Source organism: Salvelinus alpinus, chromosome 4, assembly GCF_045679555.1.
Source record: "Salvelinus alpinus chromosome 4, SLU_Salpinus.1, whole genome shotgun sequence".
Classification (NCBI taxonomy): Eukaryota; Metazoa; Chordata; class Actinopteri; order Salmoniformes; family Salmonidae; genus Salvelinus; species Salvelinus alpinus.
In genome coordinates, this window is record NC_092089.1 from 95,637,563 (window position 1) to 95,652,640 (window position 15,078).

The 15,078-nt window shown below is 41.6% G+C and overlaps 1 protein-coding gene across 1 annotated transcript; it reads right to left on the reverse strand.

Annotated features, from left to right (window-relative positions):
* Positions 1–256: 256 nt before the first annotated feature.
* Positions 257–12,459, reverse strand: LOC139574711 (TNFAIP3-interacting protein 1). The gene is made up of 7 exons (XM_071399532.1): positions 11,925–12,459; positions 6,721–6,883; positions 6,384–6,527; positions 5,894–6,028; positions 3,894–4,178; positions 3,082–3,207; positions 257–999 (listed from the first exon to the last, which is right to left on the reverse strand). The coding sequence occupies exons 1-7, from the start codon at positions 12,041–12,043 to the stop codon at positions 739–741; spliced, it is 1,233 nt and encodes a 410-aa protein (XP_071255633.1). The 5' UTR covers positions 12,044–12,459; the 3' UTR covers positions 257–738.
* Positions 12,460–15,078: the final 2,619 nt, after the last annotated feature.

Consider the following 15,078-nt stretch of genomic DNA (forward strand, 5'->3'; position numbering starts at 1 on the left):
TAGGAAATAGGGTGCCATTTGGGATAAGACATTTTAGAAGCTATATTGGCAGTATGCTGTAGCTTTGGTGAGGACTGACACCAGCAGGTGTGGATGGGAGATGTGTTGACACGGGAAAGTAACCACCCATCTTCAGTCACCCCTTTCAGCAGTTTACAGCATTGTAGCCTATGTAGGAGACTTGGCTTGGTTGGAGGGGGTGGAGGACTAGTGACACAGAGTTATTTCAGGGAAATTAGAAGAAAGACCAAAACAATATTTCATAGTTTTTTTTATACATTTGTTATATTTGTTTTAAGAAAATGACAACATCTGAAATTGATCACTTGTATTTAAGGACATCCTGGTGTTATTTGAAATCAAGGGGTATAATTTAATTAGTTGAATTCCCTGTGACTTTTACAGAGATGTCCCAACAACTGCATCATAAAACATGACATTATGTAGGATTAAGAAAACCACTAGGTGGTAATGTTGACCATGTTATCTAAGCAGGGAGATGAGACAACTGCAAAATCACTCCGTCCCTTCGTCGATAATCACCATTATCGGCAGAATTAGGAAATAACATAAGGTTCATACATATTGAGAGAAAGATAATAGATACAAATCATTTCATTGTCAATTAGACACAGTCACACAGGACTGGAGTAGGCTAGGCCTCAACGCGTTAGTGGCAATACCAACATCGTAATACAAGTTCAATGTGTGAGTGAGCATGTTTGTGTGTCGTCTGCCTCATGTGGACTCTTCAGTGTTCCTCCTCTCACAGTGTTTGGGGCACAGCGGGTGGTGGTCTGGCTGGGGTGTAGTGGTGTGAGCATCTCTCTGCTCCTCTCTCTGCCGCCTCCTGTCTCCCCCTGCAGGCTGCTGCTCATTATTACAGCGGTGGACCAGGACAGGCTGTTTGACCAGAGCGGGACTTTTCTTCATCAGTAGACGCTGCAGGACCTGCTTGTCTGACCGCTCCTTCCTAAAGTCATCCTCATATACCTTGAGCTGGACACAGGAGACCAGAGACAGTGATTAGTTAGTTAGTTCGTTTTTAGTCAATTCAAGAAATATATCCCTATTTGATGAAATCCTTTTGAAAATATATTACAATTTGGAATAGAAGTTTCTCCTAAACTGGAATGGACTCTGACCCTAGGATATAAAATAAAAGTGATGTTTACAACAAGGCCCTGTTGGTACATTCACATGCAGCACATCTCCCAGACGACTTCTAGTGAAACCATATGGTCATTATGGATATGCCGTGTCCCATTATTTTCACGTTCAACTTAACCCAATGTCAGTTTATGTCCTCATCTGTTACGATACATCCCGTCTGCCCAGCTGTCATTATTAATTCAGGTGTGTGTGTGTGTGCATGTATATTATATATATATATATATACAGTGGGGAGAACAAGTATTTGATACACTGCCGATTATGCAGGTTTTCCTACTTACAAAGCATGTAGAGGTTTGTAATTTTTATCATAGGTACACTTCAACTGTGAGAGACGGAATCTAAAACAAAAATCCAGAAAATCACATTGTATGATTTTTAAGTAATTAATTTGCATTTTATTGCATGACATAAGTATTTGATACATCAGAAAAGCAGAACTTAATATTTGGTACAGAAACCTTTGTTTGCAATTACAGAGATCATACGTTTCCTGTAGTTCTTGACCAGGTTTGCACACACTGCAGCAGGGATTTTGGCCCACTCCTCCATACAGAACTTCTCCAGATCCTTCAGGTTTCGGGGCTGTCGCTGGGCAATACGGACTTTCAGCTCCCTCCAAAGATTTTCTATTGGGTTCAGGTCTGGAGACTGGCTAGGCCACTCCAGGACCTTGAGATGCTTCTTACGGAGCCACTACTTAGTTGCCCTGGCTGTGTGTTTCGGGTCGTTGTCATGCTGGAAGACCCAGCCACGACCCATCTTCAATGCTCTTACTGAGGGAAGGAGGTTGTTGGTCAAGATCTCGCGATACATGGCCCCATCCATCCTCCCCTCAATACGGTGCAGTCGTCCTGTCCCCTTTGCAGAAAAGCATCCCCAAAGAATGATGTTTCCACCTCCATGCTTCACGGTTGGGATGGTGTTCTTGGGGTTGTACTCATCCTTCTTCTTCCTCCAAACACGGCGAGTGGAGTTTAGACCAAAAAGCTCTATTTTTGTCTCATCAGACCACATGACCTTCTCCCATTCCTCCTCTGGATCATCCAGATGGTCATTGGCAAACTTCAGACGGGCCTGGACATGCGCTGGCTTGAGCAGGGGGACCTTGTGTGCGCTGCAGGATTTTAATCCATGACGGCGTGGTGTGTTACTAATGGTTTTCTTTGAGACTGTGGTCCCAGCTCTCTTCAGGTCATTGACCAGGTCCTGCCGTGTAGTTCTGGGCTGATCCCTCACCTTCCTCATGATCATTGATGCCCCACGAGGTGAGATCTTGCATGGAGCCCCAGACCAAGGGTGATTGACCGTCATCTTGAACTTCTTCCATTTTCTAATAATTGCGCCAACAGCTGTTGCCTTCTTACCAAGCTGCTTGCCTATTGTCCTGTAGCCCATCCCAGCCTTGTGCAGGTCTACAATTTTATCCCTGATGTCCTTACACAGCTCTCTGGTCTTGGCCATGGAGAGGTTGGAGTATGTTTGATTGAGTGTGTGGACAGGTGTCTTTTATACAGGTAACGAGTTCAAACAGGTGCAGTTAATACAGGTAATGAGTGGAGAGCAGGAGGGCTTCTTAAAGAAAAACTAACAGGTCTGTGAGAGCCGGAATTCTTACTGGTTGGTAGGTGATCAAATACTTATGTCATGCAATAAAATGCTAATTAATTACTTAAAAATCATACAATGTGATTTTCTGGATTTTTGTTTTAGATTCCGTCTCTCACAGTTGAAGTGTACCTATGATAAAAATTACAGACCTCTACATGCTTTGTAAGTAGGAAAACCTGCAAAATCGGCAGTGTATCAAATACTTGTTCTCCCCACTGTATATGTGTGTGTGTGTGTGTGTGTGTGTGTGTTCATGTTTGTGTGTGTGTGCGTGTGCGTGTATATATATCCCACTACCTGCTCCTGCAGTAGGGCCATCTGTTGTCTCATCTCCTCTCTCGTCCTCCTCAGTCTCTTGTTCTCCTGCTGGGTGTGTTTGTGGTCCTTGTGCTCCGTCTGGTAGTCTGCTTCATAGATCTCAGTCTGGACAGAGGACAGGGACACTGGTAGTTAATGCTAGGTGAAACACAGTCTGGGGACAGAGGACAGGGACACTGGTAGTTAATGCTAGGTGAAACACAGTCTGGGGACAGAGGACAGGAACACTGGTAGTTAATGCTAGGTGAAACACAGTCTGGGGACAGAGGACAGGGACACTGGTAGTTAATGCTAGGTGAAACACAATTGGAGGAGAAGGGAGTGGAGGGGGTATGGAGGAGGAGGGAGTGGAGGGGGTTTGAAGAAGAGAGTGGAGGGGGTATCGGGGAGAAAGTGGGGGGGGCAAGGAGAAGAGAGTGGAGGGGGCATGGAGGAGAGAGTGGAGGGGGTAAGGAGGAGAGAGTGGAGGGGGTAAGGAGGGAGGAGGGAGGAGGGTGTGGATGGGTTATGGAGGAGAGAGTAGAGGGGGTAAGGAGAAGGAGGGAGAAGGGTGTGGAGGGGTTATGCAGGAGAGAGTGGAGGGGGTAAGGAGAAGGAGGGAGAAGGGTGTGGAGGGGTTATGGAGGAGGGTGTGGAGGGGTTATGGAGGCGAGAGTAGAGGGGACATGGAGAAGAGAGTGGAGGGGGTAAGGAGAAGGAGGGAGAAGGGTGTGGAGGGGTTATGGAGGAGAGAGTGGAGAGGTATGGAGGAGGAGGGAGGAGGGTGTGGAGGGGGAAGTGAGGTGAACTACCTGGCATCTAAGGGCCTCCAGCTGCTCCTTTAGGTCTTGCACCTCCTTCTGGGGGTTTGCCTGGTCCTCTAGTGCCCTGTAGGGGCCAATACTGATTCTACCCCTACTCAGGGCCCCTCGATCTGGGGTGGAAGAGGAGAAGAGATGGGATGGTGGGCCATGGCCGGAAGAGGAGGAGAGGCCGTTTATGGTGCCATGGCTGAGGCTGGGGGACAGATTCGGCCCCCCAGGAGCATCAGAGATGGGGGTGGTTTCTGGAAGATCGGTCACAGTGCTCAAACTGGTCTACAGGATGGAAGGAGAGGGTAGACACATAGATATATTATACATATATCGAATACAGTTGAAGTCGGAAGTTTACATACACTTAGCCAAATACATTTAAACTCAGTTTTTCACAATTCCTGACATTTAATCCTAGTAAAAGTGCCCTGTCTTAGGTCAGTTAGGATCACCACTTTATTTTAAGAATGTGAAATGTCAGAATAATAATAGAGAGAATGATTTATTTCAGCTTTTATTTCTTTCATCACATTCCCAGTGGGTAAGAAGTTTAAATACACTCAATTAGTATTTGGTAGCATTGCCTTTAAATTGTTTAACTTGGGTCAAACGTTTTGGGTAGCCTTCCACGAGCTTCCCACAATAAGTTGGGCGAATTTTGATCCATTCCTCCTGACAGATCTGGTGTAACTGAGTCAGGTTTGTAGGCCTCCTTGCTCACACACACTTTTTAAGTTCTGCCCACATATTTTCTATGGGATTGAGGTCAGGGATTTGTGATGGCCACTCCAATACCTTGACTCTGTTGTCCTTAAGCCATTTTGCCACAACTTTGGAAGTATGCTTGGGGTCATTGTCCATTTGGAAGACCCATTTGCGACCAAGCTTTAACTTCCTGACTGATGTCTTGAGATGTTGCTTCAATATATCCACATAATTTTCATTCCTCATGATGCCATCTATTTTCTGAAGTGCACCAGTCCCTCCTGCAGCAAAGCAGCTCCACAACATGATGCTGCCACCCCCGTGCTTCACGGTTGGGATGGTGTTCTTCGACTTGCAAGCCGCCCCGTTTTTCCTCCAAACATAATGATGGTCATTATGGCCAAACAGTTCTGTTTTTGTTTCATCAGACCAGAGGATATTTCTCCAAAAAGTATGATCTTTGTCCCCATGTGCAGTTGCAAACCATAGTCTAGCTTTTTATGGCGGTTTTAGAGAGGTGGCTTCTTCCTTGCTGAGCGGCCTTTCAAGTTATGTCGAATTAGGACTAGTTTTACTGTGGATATAGAGACTTTTGCACCTGTTTCTTCCAGCATCTTCACAAGGTCCTTTGCTGTTGTTCTGGGATTGATTTGCACTTTTCGCACCTAAGTACGTTCATCTCTAGGAGACAAAACGTGTCTTCTTCCTGAGCGGTATGACAGCTGCGTGGTCCCATGATGTTTATACCTGCGTACTATTGTTTGTGCAGGTGAACGTGGTACCTTCAGGCATTTGGAAATTGCTCCCAAGGATGAACCAGATTTGTGGAGGTCTCCAATTTGTTTTCTGAGGTCTTGGCTGATTTCTTTTGATTTTCCCATGATGTCAAGCAAAGAGGCACTGAGTTTGAAGGTAGGCCTTGAAATACATCCACAGGTACACCTCCAATTGACTCAAATGAAATTTTCCAAGCTGTTCTGACCCACTCGAATTGTGATACAGATAAGTGAAATAATCTGTCTGTAAACAATTGTTGGAAAAATGACTTGTGTCATGCACAAAGTAGATGTCCTAACCGACTTGCCAAAACTATAGTTTGTTAACAAGATTGTGGAGTGGTTGAAAAACGAGTTTGAATGACTCCAACCTAAGTGTATGTAAACTTACGACTTCAACTGTATATATATATATATATATATATATATATATATATATCTAAAGGAAAGCGTGACAGATTACATACACTTTTAAAAGGATCTAGAGGTAATAATAATGATAGTCATGGGGCTCACCTGTGTGCTCTTTGTCCAGTCTCTGGTGGTGTCTGTGTGATGTTGTCTATTCTCCAGCAACCTGACGTATTCATGTAGCTGCTGGTTCTTCTTCAACTCCTGCATCAGTGTGTGTTCATAGTACTCCCTCTTGTTCTACAGAAACACAGTCAGGATACAGTCAGTGTGTGTTCATAGTACTCCCTCTTGTTCTACAGAAACACAGTCAGGATACAGTCAGTGTGTGTTCATAGTACTCCCTCTTGTTCTACAGAAACACAGTCAGGATACAGTCAGTGTGTGTTCATAGTACTCCCTCTTGTTCTACAGAAACACAGTCAGGATACAGTCAGTGTGTGTTCATAGTACTCCCTCTTGTTCTACAGAAACACAGTCAGGATACAGTCAGTGTGTGTGTGTATGTGTGTGTGTGTCTGTCAGTGTGTTTGTTCGTGCACATGCGTTAATCTGTTTGTGCAGGTGTGCGTGTCCTCTGCCGGTCGGTCGGTACCTGTTCGTGGTCTACTTTGAGCAGCAGCATGTTGTTGAGTTGTTTGACTGTGTTGCTCTCCTGCTCCAGAGTCTCTACTCTCTGTTGGAGACTCAGAGTTGTGCTGCGATACACATGGTCCCAGTCTTCATTCAGCTTCATCAACTAACACAGACACATCATCATCATCACCACCGTCATCATCATCAGCTAATACAGACATACATCATCATCACCATCATCCTTTCTGGCCTCGTCCAAAATAGTTTGTATTCACAGAATGTAGTACACTTGTCTCTGGTTTAATTCCTGTAGTTAGGTGTAGTTTCTGTAGTTGCGGTGTAGTTTTGTGTGTCACCTCTTTGTTGACTCTGCGTAGCTCAGTGTTCCTGTTGAGCAGTAGTAGCTTCTCCTGGTCAGCTGAGGTGACTGACATACTGTCAGTGATCAGAGACCCCTGGTCCTCCCCGGACAGCAACCTCTCACCAGCAGGGACAATCTCCTCCTCCACCACATTCGCCCTGTACACAAACACACAAAGTCACACACAAGCACACAGACACACACAAGCACACAGATACACACAAGCACACAGACACACAGACACACACGCACGGTGAGAATATTGTGTAGGAAACCAACAGCACTCGCCTGAACATAGCGTACCTGCAAGCAGATAGAAACATACATGTACTCACATAGAGGAGCATGAACTACTACTATGCACGACCTCACACCTACACACACGCATACACAGTAACACCATGTAGCATTTACACATGGCTGCAAACACAACCACTATCATTCTCAAACACCCAAACAACGTTTATCCCCACTTCAAGTGTTTCTTGTCTAAGATGAGAAAAACACATCCTTGATACATTCTACAATCTAGTACAGGGGTAGACAATCCTGGTCCTAGGTTTTTGATTTAACCGACCTGGAAGACCAGGTGTGTTGAATTTCGGCAATCACTGAACTGACCAATTAGCTCAGTTGGTCAGGTGTGGTGCCTAGCTGGAACAAAATCCTTCAGAATCCTGCAGCACTCCCGGAACAGGGTTGCCTATCCCTGATCTAGTCCATTCCCTTGTGAGCTACCTGTCAACTGTGGCACTCCTGGAACAAGGTTGTCTACTCCTGATCTAGTACATTCCCTTGTGAGCTACCTGTCAACTGCGGCACTCCTGGAACAGGGTTGCCTATCCCTGATCTAGTACATTCCCTTGTGAGCTACCTGTCAACTGTGGCACTCCTGGAACAAGGTTGTCTACTCCTGATCTAGTACATTCCCTTGTGAGCTACCTGTCAACTGTGGCACTCCTGGAACAAGGTTGTCTACTCCTGATCTAGTACATTCCCTTGTGAGCTACCTGTCAACTGCGGCACTCCTGGAACAGGGTTGCCTATCCCTGATCTAGTACATTCCCTTGTGAGCTACCTGTCAACTGTGGCACTCCTGGAACAGGGTTGCCTATCCCTGATCTAGTACATTCCCTTGTGAGCTACCTGTCAACTGCAGCAGATTCAAATCATCATTGCCATCTAATGATCCCTGTGCTGTGCCGCCTGCACACTTCTCGTGTCTAGAGGAAACCCTGCATCCTGAGATCAGCTTGTTCAAGCCTTGATGGCTTCATCAACTCAATGACAAAAGTAAGGATTTCAGTTAAGATGTTTTTTGTGTGGTTAAGGCAAATTAGGTCCACTTATAATCGCTTGTTGCCAGAATAAGTTTGTTTTTCTCAAAACGAGGGTATCATCAGAATTAAAGAACACAAATTGAGGCATAACCACCATGTTTTAATTTGGCTTGAATCTAATACGGAGTTATAGAGCATGTCCATCAACAAAACTGTCCAGTCCATTCAACCTCACAGATGGATCCAGTCTCCAGCCCTGCTGTGTCCTGAATATCCAACATGTTTTCTTCCTCTTGGACTGCAGATTAATGTGACCCAGATGAAGGAAGTTTTCAATCATAAACACTGTCTTGGTAGGACACCAAGATGCTATTTCTTCCCGTGGCAGTTTGGTCATTTATTGTAATCTAACATAAAAAAATATAAATAATAACTTCCTTCCTCTTTAGCAGGCTGCCATGCTGGGGAAATAATGGATTATCCTATACAAATACAAATGGTCAATGGCTACTAGCCTATTCTCTCTGAGTAAGGAGTATGGCTTTACTACTGGCCTACACATTATGAACCAAATAATGGCTGTGTCTCAAATGGCAAACCTATTCCCTTCACAGTGCACTACTTTTTAACAGGGCCAGAGCCCAAAGTAGTGCACTATATAGATAATAAGAGGCCATTTGGGAGGCCGTCAATGTCTTTTGATGTGTGGGTGCTGTGCAGTAGCAGGCTATACTACTATCAGAAGAATTGATAATTGGGTTATTGCACAACCTAGTCCTCAGCCACTTCTGGGGCAAAAACAATTTCAGGATAAAAACCTTCCGTGCAAAAGGACTCAATGATCTAATTATCATTCTGCAATGTCATTCCACAGGAGTAAACAGATCATTGCACTGCAGTCTAAGTAGTGTTTTATTTGGAAACAAATAGCCAAATAATGAGTTTTATTTTTTGTGAATGTGAATGCACCACAGCCTCTGCACTGACACTTACTATAACTCTAGAACATAGTTCTTGGTTCCCCTTTAATGCTACTGAACAAGTCATAGAGCATCAGCAGTAGTCATGTGACCTGAACAGGGATGGCGAATTCAACGTATTGACCTGGGAAACTCCCCTGACATACCAAGTTCCTTTTTTTAAAGTAGCTGGAATCACCCACACACGATTTATTCACATACATCCTGTTATTCACTCATAGTATTGCAAGTGTTTTCCCAACTGGCACATTACGTTTTAAGAACCATATGTTTTGTAGAACTTGGTGAGAGCCTGGTTGTATTATGGTTATTTTGCATACAACCTTTCCATAATGTTTCCTACAGGTTTCCTTACGGCTATATTTAAAGTAATGTTCTCAAATTGTTCAGAGAACGTTAAAACCTCTACTTCATCACCCTCCCGGATCCTGGATCCTCCTCATCAGAAAAGCTGACTAGCATAGCCTAGCCTAACGGGACAGGGATATCATATAATATAATTTTCATGAAATCACAAGTCCAATACAGCAAATGAAAGATAAACATCTTGTGAATCCAGCCATCATTTCCGATTTTTAAAATGTTTTACAGCGAAAACACAATATGTATTTCTATTAGCTAACCACAATAGCCAAACACACAACCGCATATTTTCACCATGTTTCCACCGCATAGGTAGCTTTCACAAAACGGACAAAATAGAGATACAATTAATCACTAACCTTGAACAACTTCATCAGATGACAGTCTTATAACATGTTATACAATATATTTATTTTTTGTTCGAAAATGTGCATATTTGAGGTATAAATCATAGTTTTACATTGCAGCCACCATCAAAAATAGCACCAAAGCAGCCAGAATAATTACAGAGAGCAACGTGAAATACATAAATACTCATCATAAAACATTTATGAAAAATACATGGTGTACAGCAAATGAAAGATAAACATCTTGTGAATCCAGCCAATATTTCCGATTTTTTAAGTGTTTTACAGCGAAAACACAATATAGAATTATATTAGCTTACCACAATAGCCAAACACACAAAGGCATTTATTCACCGCAAAGGTAGCTTTCGCAAAAACCAGCAATAGATATAGAATTAATCACTAACCTTTGGACAACTTCATCAGATGACAGTCTTATAACATCATGTTATACAATACATTTATGTTTTGTTCGAAAATGTGCATATTTAGAGCTGCAAATCGTGGTTATACATTGTGAATACGTAGCAACAATTCCCCAGAATGTCCGGAGATATTTTGGACACTCACCTAATCTGACCAAAGAACTCATCATAAACTTTACATAAAAATACTTGTTGTATGGCAAATGAAAGATACACTGGTTCTTAATGCAACCGCTGTGTTAGATTTTTTTAAATAACTTTACCACAACATACAGCTTGGGTTATTGTGAGACAGCGCTCACCAACACGGCGGAGAATAGGCATCAACATATTACACCGAAATACGAAATAACATCATAAATGTTGTCTTACTTTTGCTGAGCTTCCATCAGAATGTTGTACAAGGAGTCCTATTTCCAGAATAAATCGTTGTTTGGTTTTAGAATGTCCATTTCTTCTGTCGAATTAGCAACCTTGGCTAGCATTGTGGAGCGAACATTCCCATCATCTCTTGGCGCAAAGAACGGAAAATTCCAAAAGTCTCATTAAACGTTGAATAAACTGATAAAACTCGGTTGAAAAAACCTACTTTATGATGTTTTTCTCATATGTATCAAATAAAATCAGAGCCAGAGATATTCGCCGTGTATACCGAACGCTTTTCAGAAGACAATGTCGAGGTCTTCCGCGCGCCGTCGAAGACAAAGAAAATACCGGACCTGTCACTCCAAAAGCTCTTATTCGGCCTCAGATCAAGCTAGACACCCCATTCAACCTTCCACTGCCTGTTGACATCTAGTGGAAGGCGTATGAAGTGCATACATATCAATAAATAAAAGCCAGTTGAATAAGCAGGCCCTGAAACAGAGCCTCGTTTTCAGATTTTTCACTTCCTGTATGGAAGTTTGCTGCCCAATGAGTTCTGTTTTACTCACAGATATAATTCAAACAGTTTTAGAAACTTCAGAGTGTTTTCTATCCAATAGTAATAATAATATGCATATTGTATGATCTAGAACAGAGTACGAGGCCGTTTAATTTGGGCACGATTTTTTCCAAAGTGAAAACAGCCGCTCCCTATTGACAAGAAAAAACCTTCTGTGGAAATTTCAGTACTTCAGCATAAAGTTTTCCACAGGTATCCTTATGGTTCTATTTCAAGTTATGTTCTCAGAACATAACAAAAAAAATCCATAAAAAATGTGTAACGTTCAAATAAATGTTCGAAGAATGTTATTTAAAAACATATACATTCTGTTCTCAGTATCAACAAAACTATCTCTATCCTCTATCTTGTTAAGTGTGTTTTTCCCTTTAAAATAGGGTCTGGTTGAATAGACTAAAATGAACAGGTTTGTATGAGTTAAAAACATGGCATACTATTATGATCCTTGAGGCGTAGTGGGCTTATTCCATGGATAGCAAGGTTAGGTTCAAATCTCACTGATGCCATGTCAAAATAAAATAAAAAAATGTTTGCATGATTAATGCCTAAGCAAATACATTTTTATGTGTCATATCTGTGCTTGGAATTCAAAACAGTTCATCTAAGCTAGCAGTAAAATGTTCTCAGAACCTCCCTGCAACCAAAACAAAATGTATGTTCCCAGAACAGGCTAAATGTTTACTGTTGTTCTCAGAAGATTTTTTAAAAACCATTCAGTTTTAGCGGCCAGGAACAATATGGCTTGGTTCCCAGAACCAATGGGAAGTCAAAAACATATGTTCCCACAACTTCCAAGGAAACAGGTGTGTCAGCTGGTTTTAATCATCCACACTGTGGTGGTGTTTTGGACATGCATACCTTGATTCCTCTATAGCCCCATTGTCCTCTGGGTTCTGTACGAGAGCACTGGCGCTGTAGGGTGAAGAATCTGCCTCCTGTTCAGACGATGATGATGCTGACAGTGAACCTCCGTCCATGACTGATCTGAGCCAACAAATGAACCTGACAAAAGTTGAAAAACTGCACTCCAAAATGAAATAAAAAAAAACAAATAAGAACTAAATAAGTCGTCAAGGTTGGTCAAGGCTGTCTTCTCTAGTGTTGGTCAAGGCTGTCTTCTCTAGTGCGCAAATTTGACACTTGTATTTGACCTGATCCAACTGTCAACTGAGGCAGAAACCTCTGACGTAATGAACACAAAAGACTGACAAAATGAAAATCTCAACTGATCCAGAATCCTCTGAAGTGATGAACACAAAGTATTGACCAAATTGAAATCAATTCTCAACTGATCCAGAATCCTCTGATGTGATGAACACACACCCAAGTTGTATAAAGCCTCCACAGAGCATATGGTGGAAAGTCAATATGACTTTCAGTCTGTCTGTCTACCTAAAAAGGAAGTCTAAACATACCCTGCTGCCTGCACCCACATGCAAATGATGTTAGAATATAGGAAGTCACAGAATAATTTAGGTTGTTTTTAAACATAGTATATATAATGTGAGAATAAGAAGTCACAGAAGTCAACTTATCTCAACTCTGTCAGAGGGTTTTTAAACTTAATATTTTTAATATGAGAATAGGAAGGCACAGAACAATTCAACTTATCTCAAATCTGTCAGAGGGTTTTTAAACTTAATATTTATAATGTGAGAATGGGAAGTCACAGAACAACTCATCTCAACTCTGTCTGGGTCTGAACAATAGGTACATATTGTTCTGTTTCTATGTCATTACTTTCAAAGTGTGGTTTTTTAAGAGGTTGTCCCAAAGATTTTGAAGGTACTTTTGAGTACAAATAAAGAAGTATGACATCAGCGGGGAATTCCACTCATGCTCATGTTTCTGTTTCTCTCTGTGAGTGAGTGTAGTCTGGAATTCACAGCATACTCTCAACGTACCAACAACTGTTCACTCCCCAATCTCACAAGTATCACAGTTACTAAATCAAAGGCATCACATGTCAATAAAAGAACACAAATGTTATCATAACAAAGCAGCCAAAAAATATTTGACTGCAAAAGTGGTTGAATTTATAGATATTGTGACACACTCCCTGAACTCAAAGTTCAGAAAATGCCTGGCTGGAGGGGGGATGGGCCACATAAGCTTGTGTAACCCAATATTGCAAGCTCTGATATTGCTCAAATGTGGAATACAAGTAGCCAGTTGTCTGCCCTACATACACAAACCAACCAGCATTAGGATCTCTTAATACATCATGGAAATATAGAGCTGTAACTACATACACAAACCAACCAGCATTAGGATCTCTTAATACATCATGGAAATATAGAGCTGTAACCACATACACAAACCAACCAGCATTAGGATCTCTTAATACATCATGGAAATATAGAGCTGTAACTACATACACAAACCAACCAGCATTAGGATCTCTTAATACATCATGGAAATATAGAGCTGTAACTACATACACAAACCAACCAGCATTAGGATCTCTTAATACATCATGGAAATATAGAGCTGTAACTACATACACAAACCAACCAGTATTAGGATCTCTTAATACATCATGGAAATATAGAGCTGTAACTACATACACAAACCAACCAGCATTAGGATCTCTTAATACATCATGGAAATATAGAGCTGTAACCACAGTGGTACAATGGGTGGAAATATACTGTAAACTAGGAATATTTATGATGAATGTAAGCTTGACTTTTTTGTAGCTGATTAGTAGACAACTTTCCAAGTCAAATGTTCTCTCATTCAGTGCTGTATGATCCTGCTAGACAACAATACATACAGTTACACCTGTCTTTTGATGTTGTGGCTATTGGAATCAGCTCCAAGGAAAACAAGTGGGCTCAGAATTATATTTTTTGGGGTCTAAGGTTCCTTGAAGGATTTTGTATCTTTAGCCTCTACATTTGTAATTTAGTCAGGGGGCCACCACAGATTATCTTTGGGTCCGCACTGGATTTAGCCTCAAATCCATCATGACATTCAAAATCCAATATGGCTGCCATAATACTAATGACCATAAAGACTGTTTTGGTGTAAATCAATTTTATTCAGAATACAATATGGCCTACATGATTACACTCAGACACCTTCGCCTAAAAATACGTTTCAATTGTTCATTTTGTATTGTGTTATTCTGTCTTTAAGGTTTCATACGGTTCTTGGTATATCTAGGACTATGAGTGGCACTGCCATGCCTCTTGTGTTTGAATATCTGAAGCCAAATAGCTTATTAATGTGTTTTCATGTTTACATTCATCAATACATGCTAACTAGGGATTAGCTAATGATTAGCCTGTGTTTTTCTTAAGGGTAGCTTTAGTGTTTTTCTTAAGGGTAGCTTTAGTGTTTTTCTTAAGGGTAGCTTTAGTGTTTTTCTTAAGGGTAGCTTTAGTGTTTTTCTTAAGGGTAGCTTTAGTGTTTTTCTTAAGGGTAGCTTTAGTGTTTTTCTTAAGGGTAGCTTTAGTGTTTTTCTTAAGGGTAGCTTTAGTGTATCTTAACTTCTTCCAGTGTAAAGTAATTGGTAGCTTGGTAAACTATATTTTCAGAGTAGCTTCCCCAACACTGTGGTAAATGCAGATGGGCAGATGGTCATCCCTATACTGCATCAGTTTGGCTACGGGGTGATAATGCTTATTGCTAATAGCATACCTGATAATATGGACCATGCATAGTCTATGTACATAGTCCAATATGTTTAAAATAATAATATATATATATATTTTTTTTTTTACAAATATGCTATTGGGCTCATTTCCCTAACCCTAACCTAGATGTGACTCTGTACGGTCCATGTCTTCGACAGTGTTATCAGCTGTGTTGCTGTTGGCTCTTGTTGTTTTGTCGCTAGCTCCGATCGCCGCTGGAGATGAGACAACAATACACACACATGTTAAAAATTATGACATGCTAGAGCAGGGGTGTCCAACATTTCAGCCTAAAAAAAGGTTTAGAATACACTCATGGTAGGCATTAATAATTTGTTTCTTTGGATTGTCATTTCCTGTTGCTACTATTC